This window comes from Pan paniscus, chromosome 1, assembly GCF_029289425.2.
Source record: "Pan paniscus chromosome 1, NHGRI_mPanPan1-v2.0_pri, whole genome shotgun sequence".
Classification (NCBI taxonomy): Eukaryota; Metazoa; Chordata; class Mammalia; order Primates; family Hominidae; genus Pan; species Pan paniscus.
In genome coordinates, this window is record NC_073249.2 from 207451534 (window position 1) to 207475801 (window position 24268).

Genomic DNA, 24268 nt, shown 5'->3' on the forward strand with positions numbered 1-24268 from the left:
CTGAAACAAGATGGGACCTGCTATGCACAGTGGGGATCAAAACTGACCTCGATCAGGAGTTCAAGACCAACCTGGCCAATATGGTGAAACCCTGTCTCTACCAAAAATACAAAAGTTAGCCTGGTATAGTGGTGGGTGCCTGTAATCCCAGCTACTCAGGAGGCTGAGGCAGAAGAATCGCTTAAACCCATGAGGCGGAGGTTGCAGTGAGCCAAGATCGCGCCACTGCCCTCCAGCCTGGGCAACAGAGCGAGACTCCGTCTCAAAAAAAAAACCAAAAAAACTGATCTCAATATGTGTGACCCTCCTGGAGCTTATATTCAAGTCAGGGAGGCAGAATGAACAAGTCATTTTTATGACTTGTTCTCATGGAGAATAACAGGGATGGAGAGTGCAGATGGGCCTGCAGACAGGGTGGTCAAAGATGGCCCCTGGGAAGAAGGCAGCCGGGGGAAGAACATTCCAGGCACAGGGAACAGCAAGTGCAAAGACCTGGGCACAGAAGTAAGCCCAGTGCCTTCTAGAACCGTGAGAAAGGCCACAAGGCTGTTGCAGAGTAAGAGAGAGGGAGAGGGGAGGTGACACTGGAGAGGATGGCAGTGTGGGATCCTGAGGCCAGATCCTGAGACAGGTTTTCTTTATCTGGAGCACAGTGGGAAGCCTGAAGAGTCTGAAGCAGGGGAGTGACATGATCACTTCTTTTTTAAGTGCTCCAGCTTCTACGCAGAAGATGGAGAGTACTGGGTCTGCGGCAGAAGCAGGGGAGCCAGGAGAAGTCTACACAGCCTCCCTGGTAGGAAGTGGCAGGGGAGATGGCACCTGTTTAGAGCAGCGCCAACAGGTCTCGCTAATGAATGGCATGAGGGTGAGGGAGAAAAGTATTCCTAAGTTCCTGGCATGTGATGCCGCAATGGTGCCATTTGCCATGATGGGGAAGACCAGGGAGGCAAAGATGGGGAGAGTTGGGCCACCATAAATTCCCTTTTGTACATGGTACCTGGGAGAAGCCTGCCCCCAAATCCTGACGGAGCTATCCTGTGGTGGGTGGGTCAGGCATTGGCTCTGGAGTTCAGAAGAAAGGTGGGCGCTCACAACAGCCACGCAGGGCCATGAGCAAATGTGTGCTAAGTGGGGATGCCCAGGGGGTCCCCAGGGGCTGCTCATTCCTCTCTATCCCACAGCCCGGGTCTCCCTGCGCACCCCAGGTACCTGCAGCGTCTCTGAGGCCTGACTGGCCATGCCAGTGGTGAGGGAGGCCACCTGCACGGCCTGCTTGCGGGCAGCCAGCAGGATCCTGCAGTAGGTGAAGCATATGGCACCCGAGGGCAGGAAGAAGGTGAGGCCCGACGCCACGAGGACAAAAGGCAGGCTGGCCAGCAGGCGGCACTGGCCAGGGACGGGTGGCCGTGCGTGGCCCAGCTCGTGCCAGCCCAGCAGCAGGGGCAGAAAGGAGGCGAGAGCGGCGAGGCTCCAGGCGCCCAGGACTAGCGCCAGGGCACGCGGGGGCGTCATGCGCAGCTTGTAGCGCAGCGGCGAGAGAATGAGCAGGTAGCGGTCCAGGCTGATGAGGCAGAGGTTGAGGATGGAGGCGCTGCAGCACATCACGTCGAAGGCGGTCCAGAGCAGGCAGAGGCCGCGCGCCAGCACCCAGCGCCCGTACAGCGCGTTCAGCATGGCCGGCGGCATCACCACCAGCCCCACCATCAGGTCAGACGTGAACAGCGACACCAGGAAGAAGTTGGACGTGTTGCGCAGCGCGGGCTGAGTGCAGATGAGGGCGATCAGCAGCGAGTTGGCCGCCGCCGTCAGCGCGATGACCACGCACAGCGCGGCCGCCACCCAGCCGCTGCCCCCCGGGGCCGACGGCGGCCCTGCCCCCCAGGCCGGGGTGCTATTGGCGCTTGGGCCCGGCTCTGGGACCATGAGGACCGAGGGTGGAGGGCAAGGGAGTGATAGGGTGGCGGGAAAGCAGATGAGGGCCCCGGCGAAGCGCAGGCTGGACGGGGACCGTCGGTGAGAACAGACCGCTACTCACCACGCCCCCCGGGGGAGGTGAGTGGGGGGACATGGGCGGGGGCGCTGGGTCGCGCTAGATCGGGGGGCAGCGACTACAGGAGGACACAGTGTGGCTATTTGGGCGCCCTCGGGGATGGGGCAGGAACTCCTGGAGCAAACGGGTTGGAAGTTTGGGGAGGGGCACCCGATGAGCGGAGGCCCCTGAAGGAAGCGGCGGGAAGTCAAGCAGAGGTCGGATGGGCTCCCTGGGGTAGGAGCAGAGCCACCTGGAGGGGGCGGGCGGCAAGATAGGGGAGGGGCGTCCGGCCGGGTCAGAGTGCGGGGAAGTGGGAACGCGGGGAGGTGGGTGAGGGGGGTGAATGGGCGCTCTCGGGCCGGAGCAGGCTCCCCGCGGCCGGTGGGCGTGTGGGGTGCCAGGGCGGGGTCCGCAGGGCGGGGGCCTAGGGGCCGGAGCAAAGCCCCCCCTGGGAAAGGCAGGTCTCAGCTGGCGCGGAGGCACCGGGATCCGGCGCACACGGCCTGTGCGGCGCGGGGGTTCGCCGGGGCCGCCAGGCCCCGCGGGAAGAGGAGGGCAGCGGCCGCGCGGCGCCCCCTCCCCACCCGGCCGCAGGGTCGCCTCCGTCTCCCGCCCGCACTGGTACCTGGGGCGCTCTGGCTGCTCCGCCGCCTGCGACTGCGGCAAGCGCCGCGGGGCTGCGAGAGGAAGAGGCGGCCGCGGGCCGGGCGGGCGGCGGGCCCGGGTCTCCCGAGCCCGGGAGGCGCCGCGAGGGGCCCGCACGCGCGGAGGAGAGGCCGGGTGCAGCCTGGAGCGCGCGGTCCCCGCGCCGCGGAGCGTGCGCCCCGCCTCGCGGTGGGCGGGGAGAGCCGAGCCCTGGCCCTGCAGGCGGGCGGGGTCCCGGCACCCCGGGCCTGTGGGCCGAAGATCAGGGCGCCCCAGCTGCGCGGGGTCACCTCCCGGGCTGTGGCAGCCCCCACACCCTCAGATGCCCCTCCCAACCCACACGTGGCGGCGGCGCAGGCGGAACTCGGAGCAGGGGGCTGTGACCTGCCCTTATCCAGGGGCTGCTCCCTAATGGGTGCCTGCCCACTCACAACGGGGTCACCGGGCTTTCAGGGGAGCCAGGAGTTGGGAAATATTGGACAAATCGCCTGACACCCTTCTGGGCCTCAGTTCCCATATCTGTAAAATGGGTTAGTAATTCTGGGCATTCTTCACCGTTAGTTTGAGCAAGAAGCTAACCTTCCCCAGGGCCTTCCCCGCAGAAACCATCCCGATCCCCAAAGGGGCCAGGTACTAAGGATGAAGTCCCTGAGCTGTTGGCGCTCCTAGTCTAACAGAGCGTGAACAGATTTGAGAATCCCCAGGCCAGGTGTGTCAGAGTCGCGGCAGGCAGAGGCGTGGGGTGTGGTTTCCCTTGGGTGTGACCTCCCTCTGTACCTCTCCCCTCTGGCTGAGAAGAGTCTCTGCCTAACACTGCTGTGCAGGTTAATACTGTTATTCATTCATTCATTGAACAGATATTTCAACGCATCTTTTAAGGCGCATCCACTAGATGTCAGGCACTGTTCTGACCCATCAGGACACTACAGTGGCCAAAACAAAGATCCACACCTCCATGGAGCTTACATTCTAGTGGAAGAAACAGACAATAAACAATAAGCATAATCAACAGAGAAAGTGGGCCCGGCGCGGTGGCTCACGCCTGTAATCCCAGCACTTTGGGAGGCAGAGGCGGGCAGATCACCTGAGGTCAGGAGTTCGAGACCAGCCTGACCAACATGGTGAAACCCCGTCTCTATCAAAAATACAAAAATTTGCTGGGCGTGGTGGCAGGCGCCTGTAATCCCAGCTATTCGGGAGGCTGAGGCAGGAGAATCGCTTGAACCTGGGAGGCAGAGGTTCCAGTGAGCCAAGATTGTGCCACTGCACACTCCAGCCTGGGTGACAGAGCAAGACTCTGTCAAAAAAAAAAAAAGGAAAGAAAGAGAGAAAGAAAAGAAAGAAAGAGAAAGAAAGAAGAGAAAGAGAAAAAGAAAATGTAGTATAAAGAGATCGGGGTGGGATCATTTTTTCTCCACAGAAACAGAAAAATAATACTTTCCAAATCGAAGGCTCCTGCGATGTCCCCAGGGGCTTTGTTGTACGGTTCCTACTCCTCCAGTTATTTATTCCGACCCCTACAATAATGCTGAGAGGTAGACATTAAACTGGGGTTCAGAGAGGCCAAGGGCCTTGCCCCAGATCACCAGCAGCAAGTGGTGAAGTGGAACTGAAATCCAGATCTGCTTGATGCCCATGGCAAAGAGAGCCCATTACAGATGGTCAAAAACCTCCCCTCAGGCACCTCAGAGCCTGCAGCACCCACCCGCCAACTCTAAGCTGCTATTTGGTGCTCAGAGCCCCAGCCTTGCCCACAGAAGCATCTTTTAAGCAGATAGAGGAGGCCTGTCCTTCCTCCTTGCCACCACACTGCACCACTGTGACGATTTCTGCCATGCCCCCCAAGGAACAGAACGTAGTACAGCAAGCCTGGGCAGAGAGTCAGAAACACCTGGCTTGGGATTCCCACTCCATCCCAGCTCTGGGATTACAGGGCCAGTGGCTCCATCTCCTTGGGTCACAGCTTTCTCTTCTGTAATAGTTAGCAGAACAATATGGCACCTACCTCACAGAGTAGCTGAGGGGATTAAATGACACTGATGTAATCTGTGTCTTTGATACTATGTTAACACTAGCTGGCCGGGCGCAGTGGCTCACGCCTGTAATCCCAACACTTTGGGAGGCCAAGGCAGGCAGATCACCTGAGGTCAGGAGTTCGAGACCAGCCTGGTCAATATGATGAAACCCTGTCTCTACTAAAAATACAAAATTAGCCAGGTGTAGTGATGCACACCCATAATCCCAGCTACTCAGGAGGCTGAGGCAGGAGAATCACTTGAACCCACAAGGCAGAGGTTGCAGTGAGCTGAGATCACACCACTGCACTCTAGCCTGGGCAAAAACAGCGAAACTCCATCTTAAAAAAAAAAAAAAAAAAAAAAAAAAAGCTAGCTCTTGGCTTTAGTGTTCCCATCAGCACAATCATAATGCATTCAGCTCTGTGCTAACTCCTTGAGCCCAGGGATTTCTGACGTGAACAGCTGCAACCCTGAGAGGTGCTGTGTGGAAGGATTTTGGAGCCCAGCAACCCGGGTTCATCATCCAGAGTCTGCCACTTGCTCTGTGAAGTTGTGCAAAGCCTCTTAAATTGTCTGCTGCTATGAAACCAAGGCAGTGGAGCTGTGAATGAGATGAGTAAAAAATTTTGCCTGATAAATGTTGCTTTGTAAAAATCTGTAGGTAGTGCATAGAATATTAGTCTTTCTGCTTTCACTTTTCCCACAATACTTGATATCTTTTATTTTTTAAAAAGAGACCTAAAGATTAGCCGAGCGTGGTGGTGCACGACTCTAGTTTCAGCTACTTGTGAGACTGAGGTGAGAGGATTGCTTGAGACCAAGTGTTCAAGGCTGCAGTGATCTATGATCACACGTGTGAATAGCCACTGAACTTCAGCCTGGGTGACAGTGTCTCAAACAAACAAACAAACTAAAGAAAACCTGGCAATAACTTTAACATTTGTTCATTCTGGGTGATGGATCCACTGATGTTTGTTATAATGCGCTCTGTACTAAAATTTAAAATTTTATTTTAAGATTGGGCCAGGGTTATGGTGCCACCTTGCGGCCATACTGTTATTATCTTGAACTTGAGACTTTTTTTCTTTTTTAGAGACAAGAGTCTCGTTCTGTGGCCCAGGCTGGAGGCAGTGATGCTATCATAGCTCAGTGTAACCTCGCACTCCTGTGTTCAAGCTACCTTCCCACCTCAGCCTCCCAAGTAGGTAGGACTAGAGGTGTGCGCTACCACACCCAGCTAGATTTTTTAAGTTTTTTGTAGAGACAAGGTCTTGCTGTATTGCCCAGGCTGGTCTCAAACTCCTGGCCTCAAGTGATCCTCCTGCCTCAGCCTCTCAAAGCACTAGAGTTACAGGCATGAGGCCCGCACCTGGCTGAGACCTTTATAGACACTTCGTGTGTGCTCTCCTATAACTGTCATTTGGGTCATGAAATAACGAAGTCCTAGACCGCTTAACATTTCAGGGTTGGCCAGGCGCGGTGGCTCACGCCTCTAATCCCAGGACTTTGGGAGGCTGAGGTGGGCGGATCATGAGGTCAGGAGATCAAGACCATCCTGGCCAACACAGTGAAACCCCATCTCTACTAAAAATACAAAAAAATCAGCCGGGTATGGTGGCGGGCGCCTGTAGTCCCAGCTACTCGGGAGGCTGAGGCAGGAGAATGGCGTGAACCCGGGAGGCGGAGCTTGCAGTGAGCCGAGATTGCACCACTGCACTCCAGCCTGGCCGACAGCGCAAGACTTCGTCTCAAAAACAAAACAAAACAAAAAACAAACAAACAAAAAAAACATTTCAGGGTAAAGAGGGGCTTTCAAGAATACTCAGCTTTTGCTTTACTTCTAGCTATGAGAGCTTCCTCCCCAGAGGAGATAGCAGGTGCCACTATGGAACAGCTGAGTTTTAGGGAGTCGTCTGCCCCAGACCTCCATGCCTGTCAGTTCACAGGGGACCGGGGCAAGCTCCTCATGACAGAGGTGGAGAAATCAAGGCCCCAGGGAGGTTGCCAGCCTGCCCAAAGCTGCTCTGTGCCAGAAGGCAACTGAACAACTGGGTAAACTCCCTGAAGGCAGGCAGGGATTTGTCTGTCTGGTTCACGCTGGATCTCTGGCACATATTAGGCTCTCAATAAATATCTGTTCAATGAATGAATAAATGAACAAAACTATTAGTGCAACACCCTGCAGCGTGGGCCAATCATTCATTCTCAATCATAATAACAGCTGACATCCACTGAGGTCTTACTAAAGCCAGGCATGTCCCGAGCTCTACACATGCGCTGACTCACAGAACGCTCACTGCCACTCTAGGAGTGAGGTAGGTGTGACCATTATTCCCCATTTTCCACATAGGAAAAGTGAGTCTTGGAGATCTTATGTGACTTGCTCAAGACTATAGTTAGGCAGTGGTCCAGCTAAGATTTGAACCCAAGCAGACTCAATCTCCTCAGAGGCTTGGAGCAGAGGAAGAAAACCAGTTGAGAGCTGGCTCCATACAGGCAAACAAAGTGGAAAGAGAGGGACCTGTGTTGCTATCTGCGCTGCTATCAGTGTTAATCCCTTGTAAAGACTTTAAGTCCCAGGCCAGGCGCGGTGGCTCACTCCTGTAACCCCAGCATTTTGGGAGGCCGAGGCGGGCAGATCACGAGGTCAAGAGATGGAGACCATCCTGGCCAACATGGTGAAACCCCGGTGAAACCCCGTCTTTACTAAAAATACAAAAATTAGCTGGGCGTGGTGGCGTGCGCCTGTAGTCCCAGCTACTCGGGAGGCTGAGGCCGGAGAATCACTTGAACCCGCAAGGCGGAGGTTGCAGTGATCCGAGATCGCGCCACTGCACTCCAGCCTGGCGACACAGCCAGACTCCGTCTCAAAACAAAAACAAAAACAAAAACTTTTAAGTCCCTCCTCACTGGGGGGAGGATGCAGGATGCAATTCCCTCCATCCCCGGAAGGTGGCACACCAAGGGATGCTTCTCAATTGACGTCTCTCAAGCCAGGCTACTCCCTCTCGCTGGGCTCCCACATCCAATCAGCAGCGCTTCTCACGGCCCTGCCTCTCCAACCCCACTGCCTGACATAACTGGCCCCATCCTCTCCCGCCGGCAGCCTTGCAGTCCCCGCTGATAGCCCCAGCATCTCCCTCCTCCATCCTAGCTTAGTCTCCTGAAACCCAGCTTTGCAGACACCTCTAGGGCGCCTCAATGCAATGAGAATGAAGTCTGAACTCTGGCTAGCATTCCAGGCTGCGCCAGCCAGGCCAACTCACCTTCCTGCTTTATTGCTTTACTTCCAGCAGACCCTTACAAGCTTCTTTTTTCTTCCTTCCTTTCTCTTCTTCCCCTTCCCTTTTTTTTTTTTTTTTTTTTTTTTTTTTTTTTTTTTTTTTGAGACAGGTTCTCACTCTATCGCCCAGGCTGGAGTACAGTGACACGAACATGACTCACTGCAGCCTCGACCTCCAGGGATCAAGCAATCCTCCCGCCTCAACCTCCCATGTAGCTGGGAATACAGACACGTACCACCACACCTGGCTAATTTTTTGATTTTTTATAGAGACAGGGTCTCACTTTTCGTTGCTCAGGCAATCCTCCTGCCTCAGCCTCCCGAAGTGCTAGGATAACAGGCGTGAGCCACTGTGCCCAGCCCTTATTTATCTATGAATGTACACCCAGCTTTGTTCCAGACACAGGATGAAGGCAGGTCCTGCCCAAGACTGTGCCGCCATTAAGTGTCCAGGTGTGAGGTCAGGAGTCAAGGGAACTGCGAGTTTATATGAGTCACCTGTGCTTCCAGACCCCCAGTTTCCCACTCCGTAGAACAAAGGTGAAATGTCCTACTATGGACTTGTTCAATGATCAAATGAGTGCTGGCATGCCCAAACTTGGTGTGGGCCCTGAGCCGATGCCTGGGTTCCAGTCCTGCTGACATTTCTTCACTGCATAATCCCGGGAAACTTACTAGCACCTGCTCTTCAGATGCCTCATCTACAAATTGAGGACAATATCCGCATCACTGGGAGGTGGTGCGGACCGGGCGAGGACCCCGCACAGGGCCCAGCCTTATATATTAATCTGTAACCAATACTTTTGTCTGTTTCCCCTTCTCCCAGGGGGCCAGGCAGGCCAGGCCCAGGCAAGGGCTGATCCTGGGCCATTGTGTGGGTGAAGAGATGGCATGAGGCAAGCCCACGAGACCAGGGGCCAAAATCCATGAAGCCCAGTTCTGGAGGCCCACCCAAGGTGTATGCTTGGCCAGAAACTGGCACCCAAGGAAAGACATGAAAGCTGGGGAGACAGAGGATCAGGAGCCAGGGGTGCACAGGGCAAGACAGGGAGAGGGCCACAAGGATGCAGAGACAGTGGTGCCACGTGGGGGCCAGGCAGGCCTGCTCAGCACCCCACTGCCTGAGCCCAAGCCCTGCTGCCCCTGGGCCTCGCTGCCGGCACTTCCAGAGAACCTGGGTTGGCAGAGCCAGTCAGTGAGGAGGAGAACACAGGCGTTGAAGGAATTTATTCATGAGAAGACTGAGGGTCCATCAGGGAGATTGTCCAATGGTGACAAGCTCCAGAAGCCCGCGTCGCAACAGCCAGGAGGGCCAGGCCACCCCAGGCAGGAGGCAGTGGGCTGGCAGCCACCCTGGGCACAGAAGAGCAGACGCAGACAGTGCTGGGCAACGAGGGGCTTTCTTCATGGGCCCGCCTGCCCTGTCCCTCCCCCCAGGTCCCCACCTTCTAGGGTTAAAGTGCAGCTGGGAGGGAGGAGGCAGGCAGAATTGGGGAGCTAGAGAGAGCCCAAGTGAACCCTGGCTGTCCACGCAAGTCCCATGTCCTCCTCGTCCTGGAGTTCCTCGAGGTTCAGCGAGCCCATCCCGCCTAGGGCCTCTGGAACCTTGGGGCGAGGGAGGCAACCCCTCACTCCCACACCCATCCGATATTTACAAAGAGCATCCCTGGGAGAGGGGAGAGGGCGGCCGGCTCTGGCAGCTTTCTGGGGGGCCTAGAACTTGGGGCACAGTGCGGGGCACTAACATTTCTAACAGGGAGAGGAGGGGGATGCTCGTCTTCAGGGATGGTCTTGGGGGGTTGTCCCCCTCCCTCTGGCCTTGGAAGACTCTTCCCTTTCCTTCTTCCCCTCCTCCCCTTCCCCCACCAGGCAAGCCAAGGAAGCCAGAGAAAGGCCCGGAGAGCCTGGCTCCCAGCTCCCCCGCCACGAGTCAGCAGGGTCCTGCCCAGGCCTGACTCCCAAACCCCTCCGCTGAGGGAGGGCCACTTCAGTGCCACTGGGGCGACGTTTCCCTGGAGATGGGAAGTGGGGTGAGAGGCCTTGGGGAAACCTGTGGGGCCGGAGCCTCCTGTTTCTGCCAGTGGTCTTTCTAGCCCAGCCCTCCCTCAAGCCTGAGGCTGGCAAGATGCTCACACTAAGCCCGGGACCTCAGCAGTACCATCTGCACCCCCAGGGACCTTAGCCCGATTCATGCCATCTTGGATGGCCTCCCCCAGCACTCAATGGCTCAGCCAACTTCCTCCCCCTCCCACAGGCACATCTCTAGAAGCCAGACAGGAAGAGACCACCCCCCCTCCCAAAAAAAGAGCCCTGAAGACCTCTGCTTCCTCCCCCCACTCTTGAATATATTAAATTGTGCAGCTTGGCTCTAACCCCGCCCCTTCAGATCTCCATGGCAACCGGGCAGCATTCCAAGTCCGAGTCTGAAGCCAAGTCCATCCAGTGCCAAAGGGGGGCTTCAGCTTCTCCCCTGACTCTTCCCCAGAGAGTGAGACCCAACATTCCACAGGGGGATGAGAGGGGAGGAAGAGTTGGGGGGGCCTCAGTCCTCAGCCCCCTCTTCCTCCGTGTGGGGGGCCCCAGGGGGGTCCTCGGGCTCAGTGGTCTGCCCGCCAGGATGGGGGTGGGGATGGGGGTGAGGGTGGGTGCCGGGCTGGGATCCTGGCCCGTCCTCGCCCTGCACATAGACGCTCAGCCCCTCGTGACTAGGCTCCTTGCCGCAGGCCTGGCAGCTACAGTGCAGGATCTTCTCCACCAGCTTGTCCACCCTGGGCACCTCCTCGTGGCCCGGGCACTCCAGCGTCACCTGCAGAGGGCAAGAGAGAAGCAGAGGCATGTTCCCAAAGGCCTGGGGCAGGCAAGGCAGCCCCTAGGGTAATACTTCCTCATGGGATCAAGAATCCCAGAGCCCACCTGTGATGCCCAGTTAGCTCTGGGGTCCCATGGGGAGGGGGAAATTGAACCCCTGCACAAGCCACCAGAGCTGTCTCCTCACATCCAGTCCTGCCACCTTCCCACCCATTCCCCACCAGCAGCCACCAGTGTGGCCTGCCCCTGCTAAAATCGCCCCCACCGCCGCGATCCCCCTGCACTTGGAGACAAACCCTGACCCCTCACTAAGGCCACCCAGGACCTTCAGGTGCCACCAGCTGGCTGGCCCCCCTACCCCTGACCCTGCACCACTCTTACCAATCCTGTGCTTGGGCTCTGCCTCAGGGACTCCGCACAGGCTGTTCCCTCTGCCTGGAAGGTTCCCCCTGCCCACCCCCCCACCCCCGCCGACTACCACATGCCCTAAACTGCGCCTTTGGGTCTGAGCTCAGACTTCACTTCCTCAAAAAAGCCCCACCCCAAAGCCCAGCCCAGCTGAGGCTCACCCTGCAGGAACCCCATCTACCTCTTACTCTGCCCCTATCATCACCCATCTAAGTACCTTTTTTCCTTCTCCCTCCCTTCCTCTCTTCCGTCCTCCCTTCCACAGAGCGCCTACCCTGTGCCAGCTCTGGGGACACAAAGACACATTTCCCTCAAGGAAATCAGAGTCTAGTGGGGGAAACAGATCTGTCAAAATCACCTGGATGCAGGTGGAAGACTGCAGGTGTGAAAGGTGCTTGAAGCGGAAGCATACTGTGCTCTGAGAGCCAATGGTACCGGGGTGTGCCCCAGTCAGGGGGCCTGGAAAGGGGCCCTGAGGAAACGCTGCTTGGGCCAAGGGCAGAAGAATGAATAGAAGTGAACTAGAGAAAGGGGACGGAGGTGGTGTTCCAAGCAGGGAAAAGAACAGGTGCAAGGGCCCTGGGGTAGAAGCGAACGGAGCAGGTGCGAGGCACTGAAAGAAGGCGGCTGTGTTAAGCGTCAAGCTACTAAGGAGGGCAGGAAGCAGGAGGAGGCTGGAAAGACCACTGAGCCAGGCCATGCCAGGTTCTTGGGATAGGGCAAAGATTTTGGTCTCATCCTATAACAACAGGAAGCCCCTGAAAGGACTTCAGCCCATGAGAGACATCAGAATGGAACTTCGGGAACATCCCTGTCCTGTACAAGTTGGTGTCAGACTTCTGAGCTATCCTGTGGGGAGGCCCACATTTGTATCCCCAGCACAAGCCCTTCACCCTGCACACAGTGGGGCCTTTCTAAGGCCCTGTGGCCATCTGCTGGAATACAGGAGCCTGGGGAGAAAGGCCAAGGCTGGGGCAGGCTCCGGGCCGAGACTGGGTGGGGCAGGCAGGCAGTACTCACAATCTCCCACATGGACTGGGCTGGCATGCAGGAGTCACAGTGAACCAGGGACTCTGTGGACTGCGGGAAGGTGTTGGGGACGCTGTAGCTGAAGCACTGTCCTAGGCACGCCCTGTGGGAGGAGAGGTCACCATGCCCGTGTCACTGTTGGGGAGGCAGGGATGGGCAGCCCTGGTCCTCTTCCTCCCTCCTTGGACCCCTGTCCGCATCCCCCCACCCACCCCTTGGGTCCCACCTGTTCTGGATGGACTTGGCCTCACAGCCGCTGTGGCCCACGATCTGGGTGATGTTCTTGGCTTCGCACCAGGCACTCTTATCTGGGAACAGTGCCAGCTTGTTGATGGGTGGTGGGGCAGCCAGTAGCATGGCAGGGAGGACAGCCCCCACCAGGACCCGAAGCATCATGCCCGTGGCCTCCAGAGCCCTAGAACGGAGCACAGGTGCCAGGTGAGGCACAGCAAGGTGCAGGGGGCCGGGCAGTGGTGTTACAGCATGGGCTCTGGCATCCGACTCCTTGGCGCAACCCCAGCTCTCCCACTTACTAACCAAGTGCAACTTTGGACAAGTTATTTCTCCCCTCTGAATCTCACAATTGGAGCTGGGAGTGGTACCTACATCAGATGGGTATCTGGAAGGTCAGATGAGATATTAAATGAGCCTAGCAGATAATACACATTCCATATGTGTTGGTTGGTTTTACAACTTCCTAAATTGCCTTGAGCAAGTTACTTTTTATCTCGGTGCCTCGGTTTCTTCATCTAAAAAGGGGAGATGGTGCCACTGCCTGGCACAGGATTGCAATTACAAAGTGTTCAAGCACATGTCAAGTGCTGAACAATTACTACCTCCTTTCTCCCTTTGATGCTGTGAGTCACCCAGGAAAATACACAAAAAGCTGTCCACACAGCCCTGGAGGGGCTGGCCACACACCATGTCTCCTTGAAAGCTACTGCAACTGTTGTCAGGATTCTGATGTTTGAAAAGTTAGCCTTAACCTTCACGTTGCTGTGATTTCTTTTTGGTTTTGTTTTTTGAGAAAAGATCTCACTCGGTCACCCACGCTGGAGTGCAGTGGCAGGATCACGGCTCACTGAAGCCTCGACTTCCCTGGGCTCAGGTGATCCTCCCACCTCAGCCTCCCGAGTTGCTGGGACTACAGGCGTCCGCCACCACACCTGGCTAATTTCTGTAAAGACCAGGTTTCGCCGTGTTGCCCAGGCTGGTCTCAAACTCCTGGGGCTCAAGCGATCTTCCTGCTTCAGCATTCCAAAGTGCTGGGATTACAGGCGTGAGCCACCGCACCTGGCCTGCAGTGAATTCCTGGGCCACCTTGGCTGGCCAGACCTCAGGCAAAAAAACTGACCCTGAACCAGACAGTATTGTTCTCTAAGATGCCTCACCAGAAACTCGAATCCACAAGGGCTCTACACAGATCACTGTCCCCAGCCCCATTCTAACACGTGAGTCAAGCGGGAGCCAATCAAAGCTAAGCACTTGGCTATTTGCAAATTCCCCTGCTATAGGATGGAGCGAGATACTAAAACAATACCAGGATCTGCCAAAAGGTGGCGCTGCAGGGCAGTCTGTGTCAAAGGATTCCACTTGCAGGAGACTCGCCCCAGGTTAAGTTTCACCCATGCCCCCCAGTGCAAAAAGCACAGGAGAGGGAGGCTTCAGAGATGAGGGCAGTGCCTTCTTCAAGGAGGCCCCCAAACCCTCGGAGGACAGCACAGCCGAGAAAGGGCACGGGTCCACGTGTGCTGGGTGACCGGGACACTCAGACCTGTTTCCCCACCACCTGTAAAATGAGTGCAGTGAGCCAGGCCAGTGGTTCCCAAACCTGAAATTTGATCAGAATTCCCTAGGAACTTGTGGAGTAAAAGTTCTAGGGTGGGTAGGAGTCTGCGTTTTGATCAGGCTTCCTAGGCAGCTATGCGCTCGGTCAGGGATTCTTTACCTTGGGACAGTCCCTAGAGGGGCCTGGGTGAGGCTAAATCAGGAGGAAGAGGGGACAAGTCCTGGTCCCACTGGCCCCACAGAAGCCCAGCACCAGGAGTCAGGTGGCTTGGGACTGGGCATCCCATTTAGGACAATCCTACCATGGGCCATGGAGATGGCAAAGCCAGGTACTTTTTTTTTTTTTTTTCTTTGAGATGGCGTCTCGCTCTGTTGCCCAGGCTGGAGTGCAGTGGCACGATCTCTGCTCACTGCAAGCTCCACCTCCCGGGTTCACGCCTTCTCCTGCCTCAGCCTCCCGTGTAGCTGGGACTGCAGGCGCCCACCACCATGCCCCGCTAATTTTTTGTATTTTCAGTAGAGACGGGGTTTCACTGTGTTAGCCAGGATGGTCTCGATCTCCTGACCTCGTGATCCGCCCGCCTCAGCCTCCCAAAGTGCTGGGATTACAGGTGTGAGCCACTGCGCCCGGCCTTACTTATCTATTTTTTTGAGACAGAGTCTCACTCTGTCGCCCAGGCTGGAGTGTCATGGCATGATCTTGGCTCACTGCAACCTCCGCCTCCCGGGTTCAAGTGATTCTCCTGCCTCAGCCTCCAGAATAGCTGGAATTACAGGCATTCGCCACCACACCTGGCTGATTTTTGTATTTTTAGTAGAGATGGGGTTTCACCAGGTTGGCCAGGCTGGTCTCAAACTCCTGACCTCAAGTGATCTGCCCACCTCGGCCTCCCAAAGTGCTGGGATTACAGGTGTGAGCCACTGCACCCAGCCCAGAGCCAAGTACTTTATAAAGTGTCTGGGGAGCAGGGGTCTAGAGGTGGGCTGGCTGAGTGGGGCTCCTGCAGGGCTGTGACCCCCTCCAAGCACTCCGCTCCCCATCCAGCAAGTCCCCCCAGCTCCTGCCCCTCTCCTGCAGGTCTCCATCTCAGGGGACCCCAATGCCGGGATAAGCCCCACTCCCAGCCCACTGGGGAGGAAGGGCAGCTGGAAGTGAGGTCGGACAGGCTGCCCCCCCGCCGCCTCCCAAATGAGTTCCTGTCACGATCCAGGCCCTCACCCACGCATTTCCGGTCTCGCTGACAAAGCCCATGTTTCCAGTACAACCACATCCTAACAAAATAGAATGGATTCCTCCCTAGCTGGCAACCCAGTGAATTTTTCAACAAGCCCGGCATGCAGGAGGCTTCCTCACTCCTGAGTCAGGGTCTGCCCACAGCACACCTGAAGGGTCCTGGAGGTCCATTTAAGGCCAGGGCTCCCTGGGCTGGACTGGCCCCCTAGACCCTTAGGAGAGGTCCAGGGACTCTTGTCCTCCTATATCTGACCCCATCTTGCTTCCTCAGGAACAACAGGTCACAGGGGGCCAGGGAGGTGACTGGGGCAGAAAGTGATGTGGATTTGGAATTGAGACTGGGGTTGTAATGCAAGTAGCCTGGGCCAGGCATGGTGGCTCACACCTGTAATTCCAGCACTTTGGGAGGCCAAAGCGGGAGGACCACTTGAGCTCAGGAGTCCAAGACTAGCCTGGGAAGCAAAGTGAGACTTGGTCTCAAAATAAAATAAAATAAAATAAAATATTTTTTTATTATCACACTGTGATAACACATTTTTTATTATCACATTATGCATTGTGATGTGCACCTGTAGTCCAGCTATGTGGGAAGCTGAGGCGGGAGGATGGCTTGAGACCAGGCTTGGGGCTGCAGTGAGCCATGATTGCGTCCCTGCACTCCAGACTGGGTGACAGAGCAAGAACCTGTCAAAAAGGAAAGGGAAAAAAAGGACAGGAAAGAAAAGAGGGAGGGAGGCAGGGAGGGAGGGACAGAGGGAGGGAGGGAGGCTGGGGTGAGCACTTGGAGTTGGAATTAGGAGAGGTCACAACTGAGGCTGTGGGTCACAACTAGGCTGAAGCCGAGTGTTGAGACTGGGGTTGAGGCTAATGGAGGCTTACTGGGAAATGGGGTAATGGTGACTTTTTGGAAGAGGTTGCAGGCCCAGAGATCAGGAACTGGTTATCAGCGTCAGGCTGGGACAGAGGTTAGGAGAAATGAGACGAACTGAGGCAGAAGGCCCCCTCCTTACCTTCCACCCTTTCCAGTGCACAGCTGAGGTTATCACAGGGCCAGCTGTGTCCACAGAGGGGTGCTATAACCCAACCCACCAGGCCCTAGCAGGCTCTCCGCAGGGCGCTGGGGCCTCGGCCTCCCCGGGCCAGCAGCATGGAGCTCCAGCATTTTCCCCGGCCTCCCCCTGGAAGAGTGGACCCTGGAGTCCCCAGTGTTTGAACTGCAGTCCCTCCCCTTAGGAGTTGTGTGACTCCAGAAATAAGTTCACTCCTCAGAAACTGCCTTTCTCAACCCTAACATGGGAAGCATTGCACCTTCCCTGGAGAAGAATCGGGAGGAGTAAATGAAGGTACACAGCACCTAGGAGGCACCCACTAAGGTCAGCTCTCTTCCCCCCAGGGGATCATGGGAAAGGCTGGGCCAGCATCAGAGCCAAGGCTGGGCTGGAACAGGAGGCAGTGAGGATGCCAGATGAAGTCTCTCCCACACACGGCTGTCATCCAGACACACCTGCCTCCGCCCACCCTCCTGCCCAGCCCCGAAAAGCCCAGGCTGCCCCCACCGGTGGGGTGGGCTCTTGGCTAGCAAATTTTCTTTTTTTGTTGGTTTATGCTTTTTTGTTGGTTTATGCTTTTTTGTTTTTTCAAGCAGCAACTAATCTATTTTTTTTTTTAAGCAGCGATCGTACTTTCCTTCCTGAGCCTTGAGAGCCTCACCCAGATTCTCAACCCTTCCTCCCGCCCTGAAGGTCACACAGCAAGTCATGGGACTCCCCAAAAGCGAGGGCGGGAAGGAAAGTTGGAGATCTCCCAGCCAAGTCTCCCTGCTCTGCAAGGGGCTGTCCCAAGGCCCCCAGCAAGTCAGGCAAAGCAATGCCCTGCCCTGGGCCGTTCAGGGCCCTGCAGTTCCACACTCACTCACTTCTAGGAGGGTGGGGAGAAAGGCAAGGGTGAGGGCAGGGAGCTGGGGGCACAGACCCTATGCCCAATCAGACACTCCCCTGAGGGGAGGTCCAGGGATGTGGGTAAATAGGGGGCAGTTGTTTTGAGTTGGCACAGTCAGAGATGGCTCTCAGGAGGGAAGCAGAGGTTCTGAATTCTGAACTAAATATAAGAGCGCAATTATAGTCATGCGTCACTTAGCCATGGGGATGCACTCTGAGAAATGTGCCATTAGGTGATAGAGTGAACTCAAACCTGAATAGTCTAGTCTATTACAAACCTAGGCTATATGGCATAGCCCATTGCTCCTAGGCTACAAATCTGGACCACATGTGACTGTACTAAATACTGTAGGTCACTGTAACACACACGGAGGCTGAGGCAGGAGAATGGCGTGAACCCGGGAGGCGGAGCTTGCAGTGAGCCGAGATCATGCCACTGCACTCCAGCCTGGGCAACAAAGCGAGACTCTATCTCAAAAAAAAGAAAAGAAAAGAAAAGAAAACGTAAAGTAGGCTAAGCATGGTGGCTCACACCTGTAATCCCAGCACTTTGGGAGGCCAAGGTGAGAGAGTTGCTTGAGCTCAGGAATTCAAGACCAGCCTGGGCAACATAAGACGATCCCATCTCTACAAAAATTTAAAAACTAGCCAGGCGTGGTGGTGCATGCCTGTGGTCCCAGCTACTTGGGAGGCTGAGGTGAGAGGATCACTCGGTCCTGGGAGGTTGAGGCTGCAGTGAGCCAGGCTCATGCCACTACACAATCATGAAAGAAAGAAAAGGTGTAGTAAAAATACAGTATTATAATTCTATGGGAGGCCAGGCGCAGTGGCTCACGCCTGTAATCCCAACATTTTGGGAGATCGAGGTGGCAGATCACTTGAGGTCAGGAGTTCGAGACCAGCCTGGCCAACATGGCGAAACCCCGTCTCTACTAAAAATACAAAAACTAGCCGGGTGTGGTGGCACATGCCTGTAGTCCCAGCTACTCAGGAGGCTGAGGCAGGAGAATCACTTGAACCTGGGAGGTAGAGGTTGCAGTGAGCCAAGATTGCACCACTGCACTCCAGCCTGGGGGACAGAGCGAGACTCCATCTCAAAATAATAATAATAATAATAATAATAATAATAATAATTTTATGGCAGCACCATTGTGTACGTGGTTCATCATTGTGTGGTGTGTGACTGGATATTAATTTATTCTGCCCTATGATAACTGCCTGATCCTATTCTTTCCCCCATTTTTAGATGAAGAAACTGAGGCACAGAGAGGCCAAGAAATCTGCTTGGGCTTACACTGTTAGTAAACAGGAGAACCGGGATTTGAACCTGGAGGGTAGCAGGTTAACCCCCAGCCACCCTTGCAGGTCAAAAGGTTCACCGAAGAGAAAGAAGCAAGAAACGATGGAATCTGGAGTCAGGATGAGGCCTGGAGCTCCCACCACTGCCCCAGCCAACTGTGCCTCTCATTCCTGTTAACACCCTAGCGTTCAGCCACTGCCTGGACTGGAAGCTTGGGGGCTCCACAGACCAGAGTTCAAATCCCATTCCTGACTCCCTAGCCAACCGTCTTGTGGCCATGGCTGACCCTGTCTCTTGGAGCCCTGGTAAAGGTATGTGTGACACGATCCTCCCTCATGGGGGCGCTGTGAGGCTTTAAAGGAGGTGTCCTTGGCACAGGTGAGTGTCTTCCCAACCCCACCCACCCGCCACTCCCAAATCCAAGCCCTCCACTTCCTCAGCGGCCCTCTGCCAATGCCTGGTACATTCTGAGCTGCCGCCCACACAGAAAGGAAATTCCCCAGGAGGTGACAACAGCAGACCCATTTTGGCACTGTGGAAACTGAGGCACAGGTCAAGGAAGTGACCCACCCGTAGCTCCCACTCCGGGGAAGAGGGCAGGGAACAAACACAGCAGCCCTGCCCTGGTTGCTTTCCTGAAAGTCTTGGTCCAGAGGGTCCCCCAGGAAGGCCAGCTTCGGGGTCAGGCCTGTGAAACCTCTTTCCTGAGATGCCTACCAAAACTGAGACGCCGGGGCCCGGCCCTCCTCGTGTGACCCCGCCAGGTATGAGGCACGGCCTGGGCACCTGAATGTGCTCCCCACGGGACTCCGAGGCCCAGCCAGGCCAGGAGCAACGGCCTCCCAGCCCCCAGGAAAGGGGCTTCGATTAACAGCACTGCCGCTGAGGCCCCCCAGCCCCACTGCCTGGATTCCGGTACCTGGAAAGGCATCCTAAATGCACCCTAAATACACGGGAGTGGCCTAGATTTCAAGGAACACTTACTTCTTCCTGACTCCCGCCCACCGCGAAACCCTTTGTAGAGTGGATTAGCTTTGGTATAACAAGTGAACCATCCTCCCCAATTCCTCTTCTGGGTTAAGTCTGAATATTCAAGGTCACTCAAGGCCAGATATACCAGGATTTTCAAGGTAGAGTGTATCCACTCACCCCAGACCCACACACACACAAAAGCAGGCATACCCCAAACCACCTGTGCCCCCTATGAACGCAGAACACACAGACGCATATATAAGCATGCCTATATATGCACAAGAAAATGTACATCCGCACAAGCACGCACACACACGCGTGCACACACACACACCAGGCCTTTCCTGTTACCGGTTCCAGCAACCACTTGGTGCAGAGCCGTGGAGGGCAGGGCTGACGAATCCTCGGTGGAAAGGCAGCGCTCTCCCTCCCCATCTTCACCTCCTGCTTCCAGAACCTCCTCTGGGAACCTCCCCACACTTGGCCCCAGCTGATGGGGATGGACAATTCTACCTGTGGGCTCAGCATTCAGGTGACACCACAGTCCGCATGCACAACGAGCACGCAGCGTTTGTGGCTGGTGGCTTTTAAACCAGATGCTCCCCCTCCCCTGCCTCTCCCATCTTTCCTCTCCCCCCACACTCACTAAGGGCAGGGTCTGGCTCTCCTCCTCCATTCTCCACAATTATGACAGACTGGGGTTCAAATCTTAGCTCAGCCATTCTAATCTTTCTCTTTTTATCTTTATGTTTTTATTTGTAACAGGATCTCACTCTGTTACCCAGGCTGGAGCGCGGTGGCACAATCATAGCTCACGGCAGCCTCAAACTCTGGGGCTCAAGTGATCCTCCCACCTCAGCCTCCAGAATAGCTACTACAGGCATACACCACCATGCCCAGCTAATTTTTGTATTTTTTGGAGAGACAAGGTCTCCCTTTGTTGACCAGGCTGGTCTTGAACTCCCACTTCAGCCTCCCAAAGCACTAGGATCACTTGGCCCCATTTTAACCTTTCTGTACCTCAGTTTCCTCATCTGCAAAGTGGGGACAGTGCTAATATCCAGCTCACAGGACAGCTGTGAGAATTAAACTGAAGAATACATGGAAACCTCTGGAGAGATCGCCCATCATAGTTAATTCCTCAGTCCATGTCACTTTAAGTGCTAGCTTGGGCCTCTTATCCTCCCTGGCCTCTGCCTGCTCCCTTCTGCCCCTCGCTCCCACAGGATCCTCGGCAGGTCCTGAGGCTATTTCAGTCTGAGCTGTTATCTGCCCCAGTGAAACTGGATTTAGGGAAAACCTTGAGGTGAAACTCAAGCAAGTGGGATGACAGCTGGGAATGGATTTTAGAAACTGTCAAGGGCCACCCAACATGATTCCCTATCTAAGGTGGGAACTGGGAGGAAGATCCCACTCAGACTCTAAGACAGGGTCGTGGAGACACCAGCCTCCTCCAGAATCCAACTTCAAGAAAACAGGCTGTGCCCCACTGCCAGGCTGAGCATGCTGCTGGGCGCAGAGGGTGTGGAGGGTGGCTGGGCTGCAGCCCTAGGCTTGGGGCTTGGCAAGGGCGGGGCGATCGCTCCAGGTCTTGAAATGAGCACAGGGACTTCCTTGAATGGTGCAACTGAAATTGTTGCTCTGTGAAGGGGCAAGGCAGTGTCAGGCTTGGGGCTCCCTGCTCACCCAGGTCAGGCCCCGGCTCTGGTCAGCCCAACCGGGTTTCCTGGGCTCACTCTGGGGTTTGAGGATGAGTTCTGGCCAAAGCTCATACATTGGCTTTCTGTGTGCCTGGAGTCAGGAGAGTCTAATGGTTACAGCTCGAGCCACTGACCATTTGCTTCCCCTCACTAAGCTTCACGTTTGCAACCTGTAAAATGGGCAGCCTGGCCTGGGAACTTCCATTTCAGCAGATCCCCCAGGGAGGAGCCTGGCTCCAGCATACTGCTTAAGGCCACTGTGATTCCACGACCCCAGTCTCACGGCAGGGTGGCTTTTCCTTCCTTCCTTCAGCACTGGGGAGAGCATGAGTCAACTGTCCAGGGGGCGAACACACAGGGCCGACCCCGTGCCACCCAGGCCTGCCTGCACCTTCCAGCCCTGGCCACCTCTGTGCCAGCCCCCCAACCCAGGCCACGGCCCTCCTTACCGCAGACCCTCCTGCCCGCAAACCAAAAACAGCCTCCAAAACAAATCCATGCTAATGAGCTGCTGCAGGGCCAGGCTGCACATCTGCTCAGCAGAAGTTCCACTGCAGACCTCACCAACAACCCTGCCCGCTCCGGCAGCCTCCGACCCTTGGGGTTGTGGGTGGGGGGAAGCAGCTAAACTCAGCCTGAAATTTCACTTTAAAATAATGAGGCGATATCCCCGGCCGATGCAGAACACCTACTCCCCTGTCCACCCCTCCAAAACACAGGCCCGGGAGAGAGGTCCAGCTTGCAGGGGTGGGTGGAGAGGGGTGGGGGTCACCGAGGAGACGCTGCAGCCTCGCCTTTTCTTTGGCCCCAACTCAAGGCAAACCACGCCCAAGCAGTCCCAGCATCTGGGGGAGTCTAGGGAGGCCCCATTCCGCAGTAACAAAGGGTGAGGGGCTCCTTGTTGACAAATTGCTTCCCCGCCAGCGCCCGGTCTTTGGCCTCCAGCCCTGACCTCTGTTTTCCTGGGGTGCCCCTAGTTACAGGCTGGTGGCGTCCAGCTTGGGGAGCGAGGGCCTCCGAAAGCCTGGAAGTGTGGCCTTCTCCCTTGATGCCCGCCAACCTCCGGCCACGCCAAGGCAGGCGGCTGCCCCCTTTGCCGCCGCTTGTAAACGATCAGAATCGCCCCGCCCTGGGAGCGGGCCGGGCAGGTGGCCCGCAGCAGGGCCTGTCGTCCAGCTGGCCTCGCGGGGGTGGAATTCTTAAGAAAACTGAGCCCCCGGAAAGGCTGGCTCTCCCTGCCCCAGACTCAATTCCAGGGAGATGACCCGGGCCAGGCCTCGGGGCCGGCGGGAGGCAGAGGGAGGGTTTGCCGCACCCGGTCTAGGAAACTATTCGTGAACCCCGCTGGGGGAAGGCGAGCCTCCGACACTGGGGGGATCGTCTGGATCGGAGGGCGGGGGATCAGGGAGAGGCGCAGACACAGGGCGAGCCCCCCACAGAGGGCAGCGCAGAGACAGAGAGAGGGAGAGAAAAGCCAGAGGCAGAGACACAAACGCGGGCAGCCGAACACGGAGGCAGGCGGGGAACGGAAAGAGACGGGCAGACCAGGGGAAAGTGAGCGGCGGAAACGGAGCGACGGAGAGACAGACACACGGACGTGGGGACCGAAGCAGAGGGGGCCGCGGGAGGCGGAAACGTCCAGAGCCGAGAGGCGCGGCGCGGCGAGGCCCGGGCACGGCCGGGGGACATGCAAGGCCCGGGCACGGCCGGGGGACATGCGAGCCCGGCCCGCCCGGCCACGCATCTCCCTCCCTCGCTCCCTCTCTCTCCCGGCCGCGGAAACTCCGATCCAGAAACGGAACCCCGGGGCGAGTCTGGGGACGGGCTCCGGACGCGGCGGTGCCCCCCGGCCACCCCGTGCCGCGCCCACGTCCCCAGCGCCGGCGTCCGGAGGCGCCCGCCAGGTCCCCCAGGGCTCCTGAGCTCGGCGGCGGCGCCTCCACCCGGTGCCCGCGGCCGCCGGACGCGCCGGGGGACGCAGCTCCGGGCTGGGGGCGCGGCACTGCCCCCGCGACCGAAGCCTTTGGAAGCCGGGCGCCCGCATGCCGGCCCGGGCGGGACTTACCGCGCGCGCCCGCCGGGTCCTGCGGAGCTGGGTGCGGGGGTCGCGGGCCCGGGCGCCCCAGGAGGCTCGGCGAGGCGGCCGGCAGGGCTGGGGGCGGCCCCGCGACGCTCGGCTGGGCTGCGCTGCGCGCTGTCTGCGGCCCCGGGCGGGCGCGCGGCGCGGGGGAGCGGCTCCGACGTCAGGGTGGCTCCCTCCAAACAGGGCGCGAGGGCGGGGGCAGCGGGGAGGGCCGCGCGCAGAAAGAGCGGGCGGGCGCGCGCGGCCTCTCCCTCCGGGTGCGCAGGAGGGGGCGCCGCAGCGGCAGGGGCCCCGGGCCCTCTCCCGGCCCGCCCGCCCCGGGCTGAGCTTCGGCGCGCTCCGACGGCATGGTGGGGCGGCCGGGACGCCTGGCCGGCGCCCGAGAGGCAGGGCAGCCCAGCCGGGCGCCCTGGCCCGTTCTTAAGCGCCCTCCCCGGGTTTCTCTGCGCTTCCACTCTCTCCGCCCGACTTTTACCGAGCCTGGGCCGTCAGGCCGTGCCAGGCCTCAGGGTGACAAAGATGGATGTGTCCTTTTTGTGGGCACCGGGCATTGCAGACTTGCCCCGAGAGTGGGGCGCCCCAGCCCGCCGCGTCCCGGCACCAGGAGTCCGCAGTTCTGCGGTGCACCCCATCCCGTCCGCTCCGGCATGCGACCCGGTTCAAGTCCGTGCTGTTGGTAGCCTGGGTTGCTCAGCCTTGCCTAGTGTTATCCTAGTGTCGCTCTCGGCCCCACGCCCTTGGCTTAAGCATCCCGAAAAGCCCCAGGGACTATTAGGAACTAAAAAGCCAGCAAATGAACTCACTTCTCTGACTCCTGGGAAGAGTGGAGCTCCTGGCCCCAGCTTCCAGCCTCACCTCGGGGGTTCCTATCTAATCAGTGGACACTTGGGTGGATTGCGGCCGTACCTTCTCTATTCTGTGTGCTTAACAACGGGGTGAGAAAATAACTTTGCTTCTGGAAAGTGGTGGCCCAGGGACACCACTGGGACACGATTGTAGGACTTGGGGATTTTGCTTTACAGCATAGTTAC

General features: G+C 57.2%; 2 protein-coding genes and 1 long non-coding RNA gene across 5 annotated transcripts in view; 1 reads left to right on the top strand and 2 right to left on the bottom strand.

The window, feature by feature from the left end:
- Nucleotides 1-8057, bottom strand: part of HTR6 (5-hydroxytryptamine receptor 6) — a 22496-nt gene extending 14439 nt beyond the window's left edge. The window contains exons 1-2 of one of the 2 annotated variants that reach the window (XM_055097334.2): nucleotides 2658-8057; nucleotides 1210-1761 (exon numbers count right to left, since the gene is read on the bottom strand). In XM_055097334.2, coding sequence (XP_054953309.1) covers nucleotides 1210-1704 — 495 coding nt within the window. In that variant the 5' untranslated portion in view covers nucleotides 1705-1761; nucleotides 2658-8057. Of the gene's footprint in view, nucleotides 1-1209 lie in introns of both variants that reach the window. The other variant, XM_003814420.5, reaches the window with a different exon arrangement.
- On the top strand, nucleotides 1929-10498 carry LOC134728587 (uncharacterized). The gene is made up of 2 exons (XR_010109171.1): nucleotides 1929-2052; nucleotides 8089-10498. It is a non-coding gene; the product is annotated as an uncharacterized LOC134728587 (long non-coding RNA).
- Nucleotides 9191-23376, bottom strand: NBL1 (NBL1, DAN family BMP antagonist). Of its 2 annotated transcripts, none has more exons than XM_034957033.2 (4): nucleotides 23220-23376; nucleotides 12450-12638; nucleotides 12215-12326; nucleotides 9191-10784 (listed from the first exon to the last, which is right to left on the bottom strand). In XM_034957033.2, exons 2-4 carry the CDS (start codon nucleotides 12617-12619, stop codon nucleotides 10521-10523), a joined length of 546 nt encoding a protein of 181 aa, XP_034812924.1. In that variant the 5' UTR covers nucleotides 12620-12638; nucleotides 23220-23376; the 3' UTR covers nucleotides 9191-10520. The 2 variants fall into 2 exon arrangements, with proteins under 2 accessions (XP_034812924.1, XP_057155657.1); XM_057299674.1 differs by lacking the exon at nucleotides 23220-23376 and adding an exon at nucleotides 15815-15835.
- Between the last annotated feature and the right edge of the window lie 892 nt (nucleotides 23377-24268).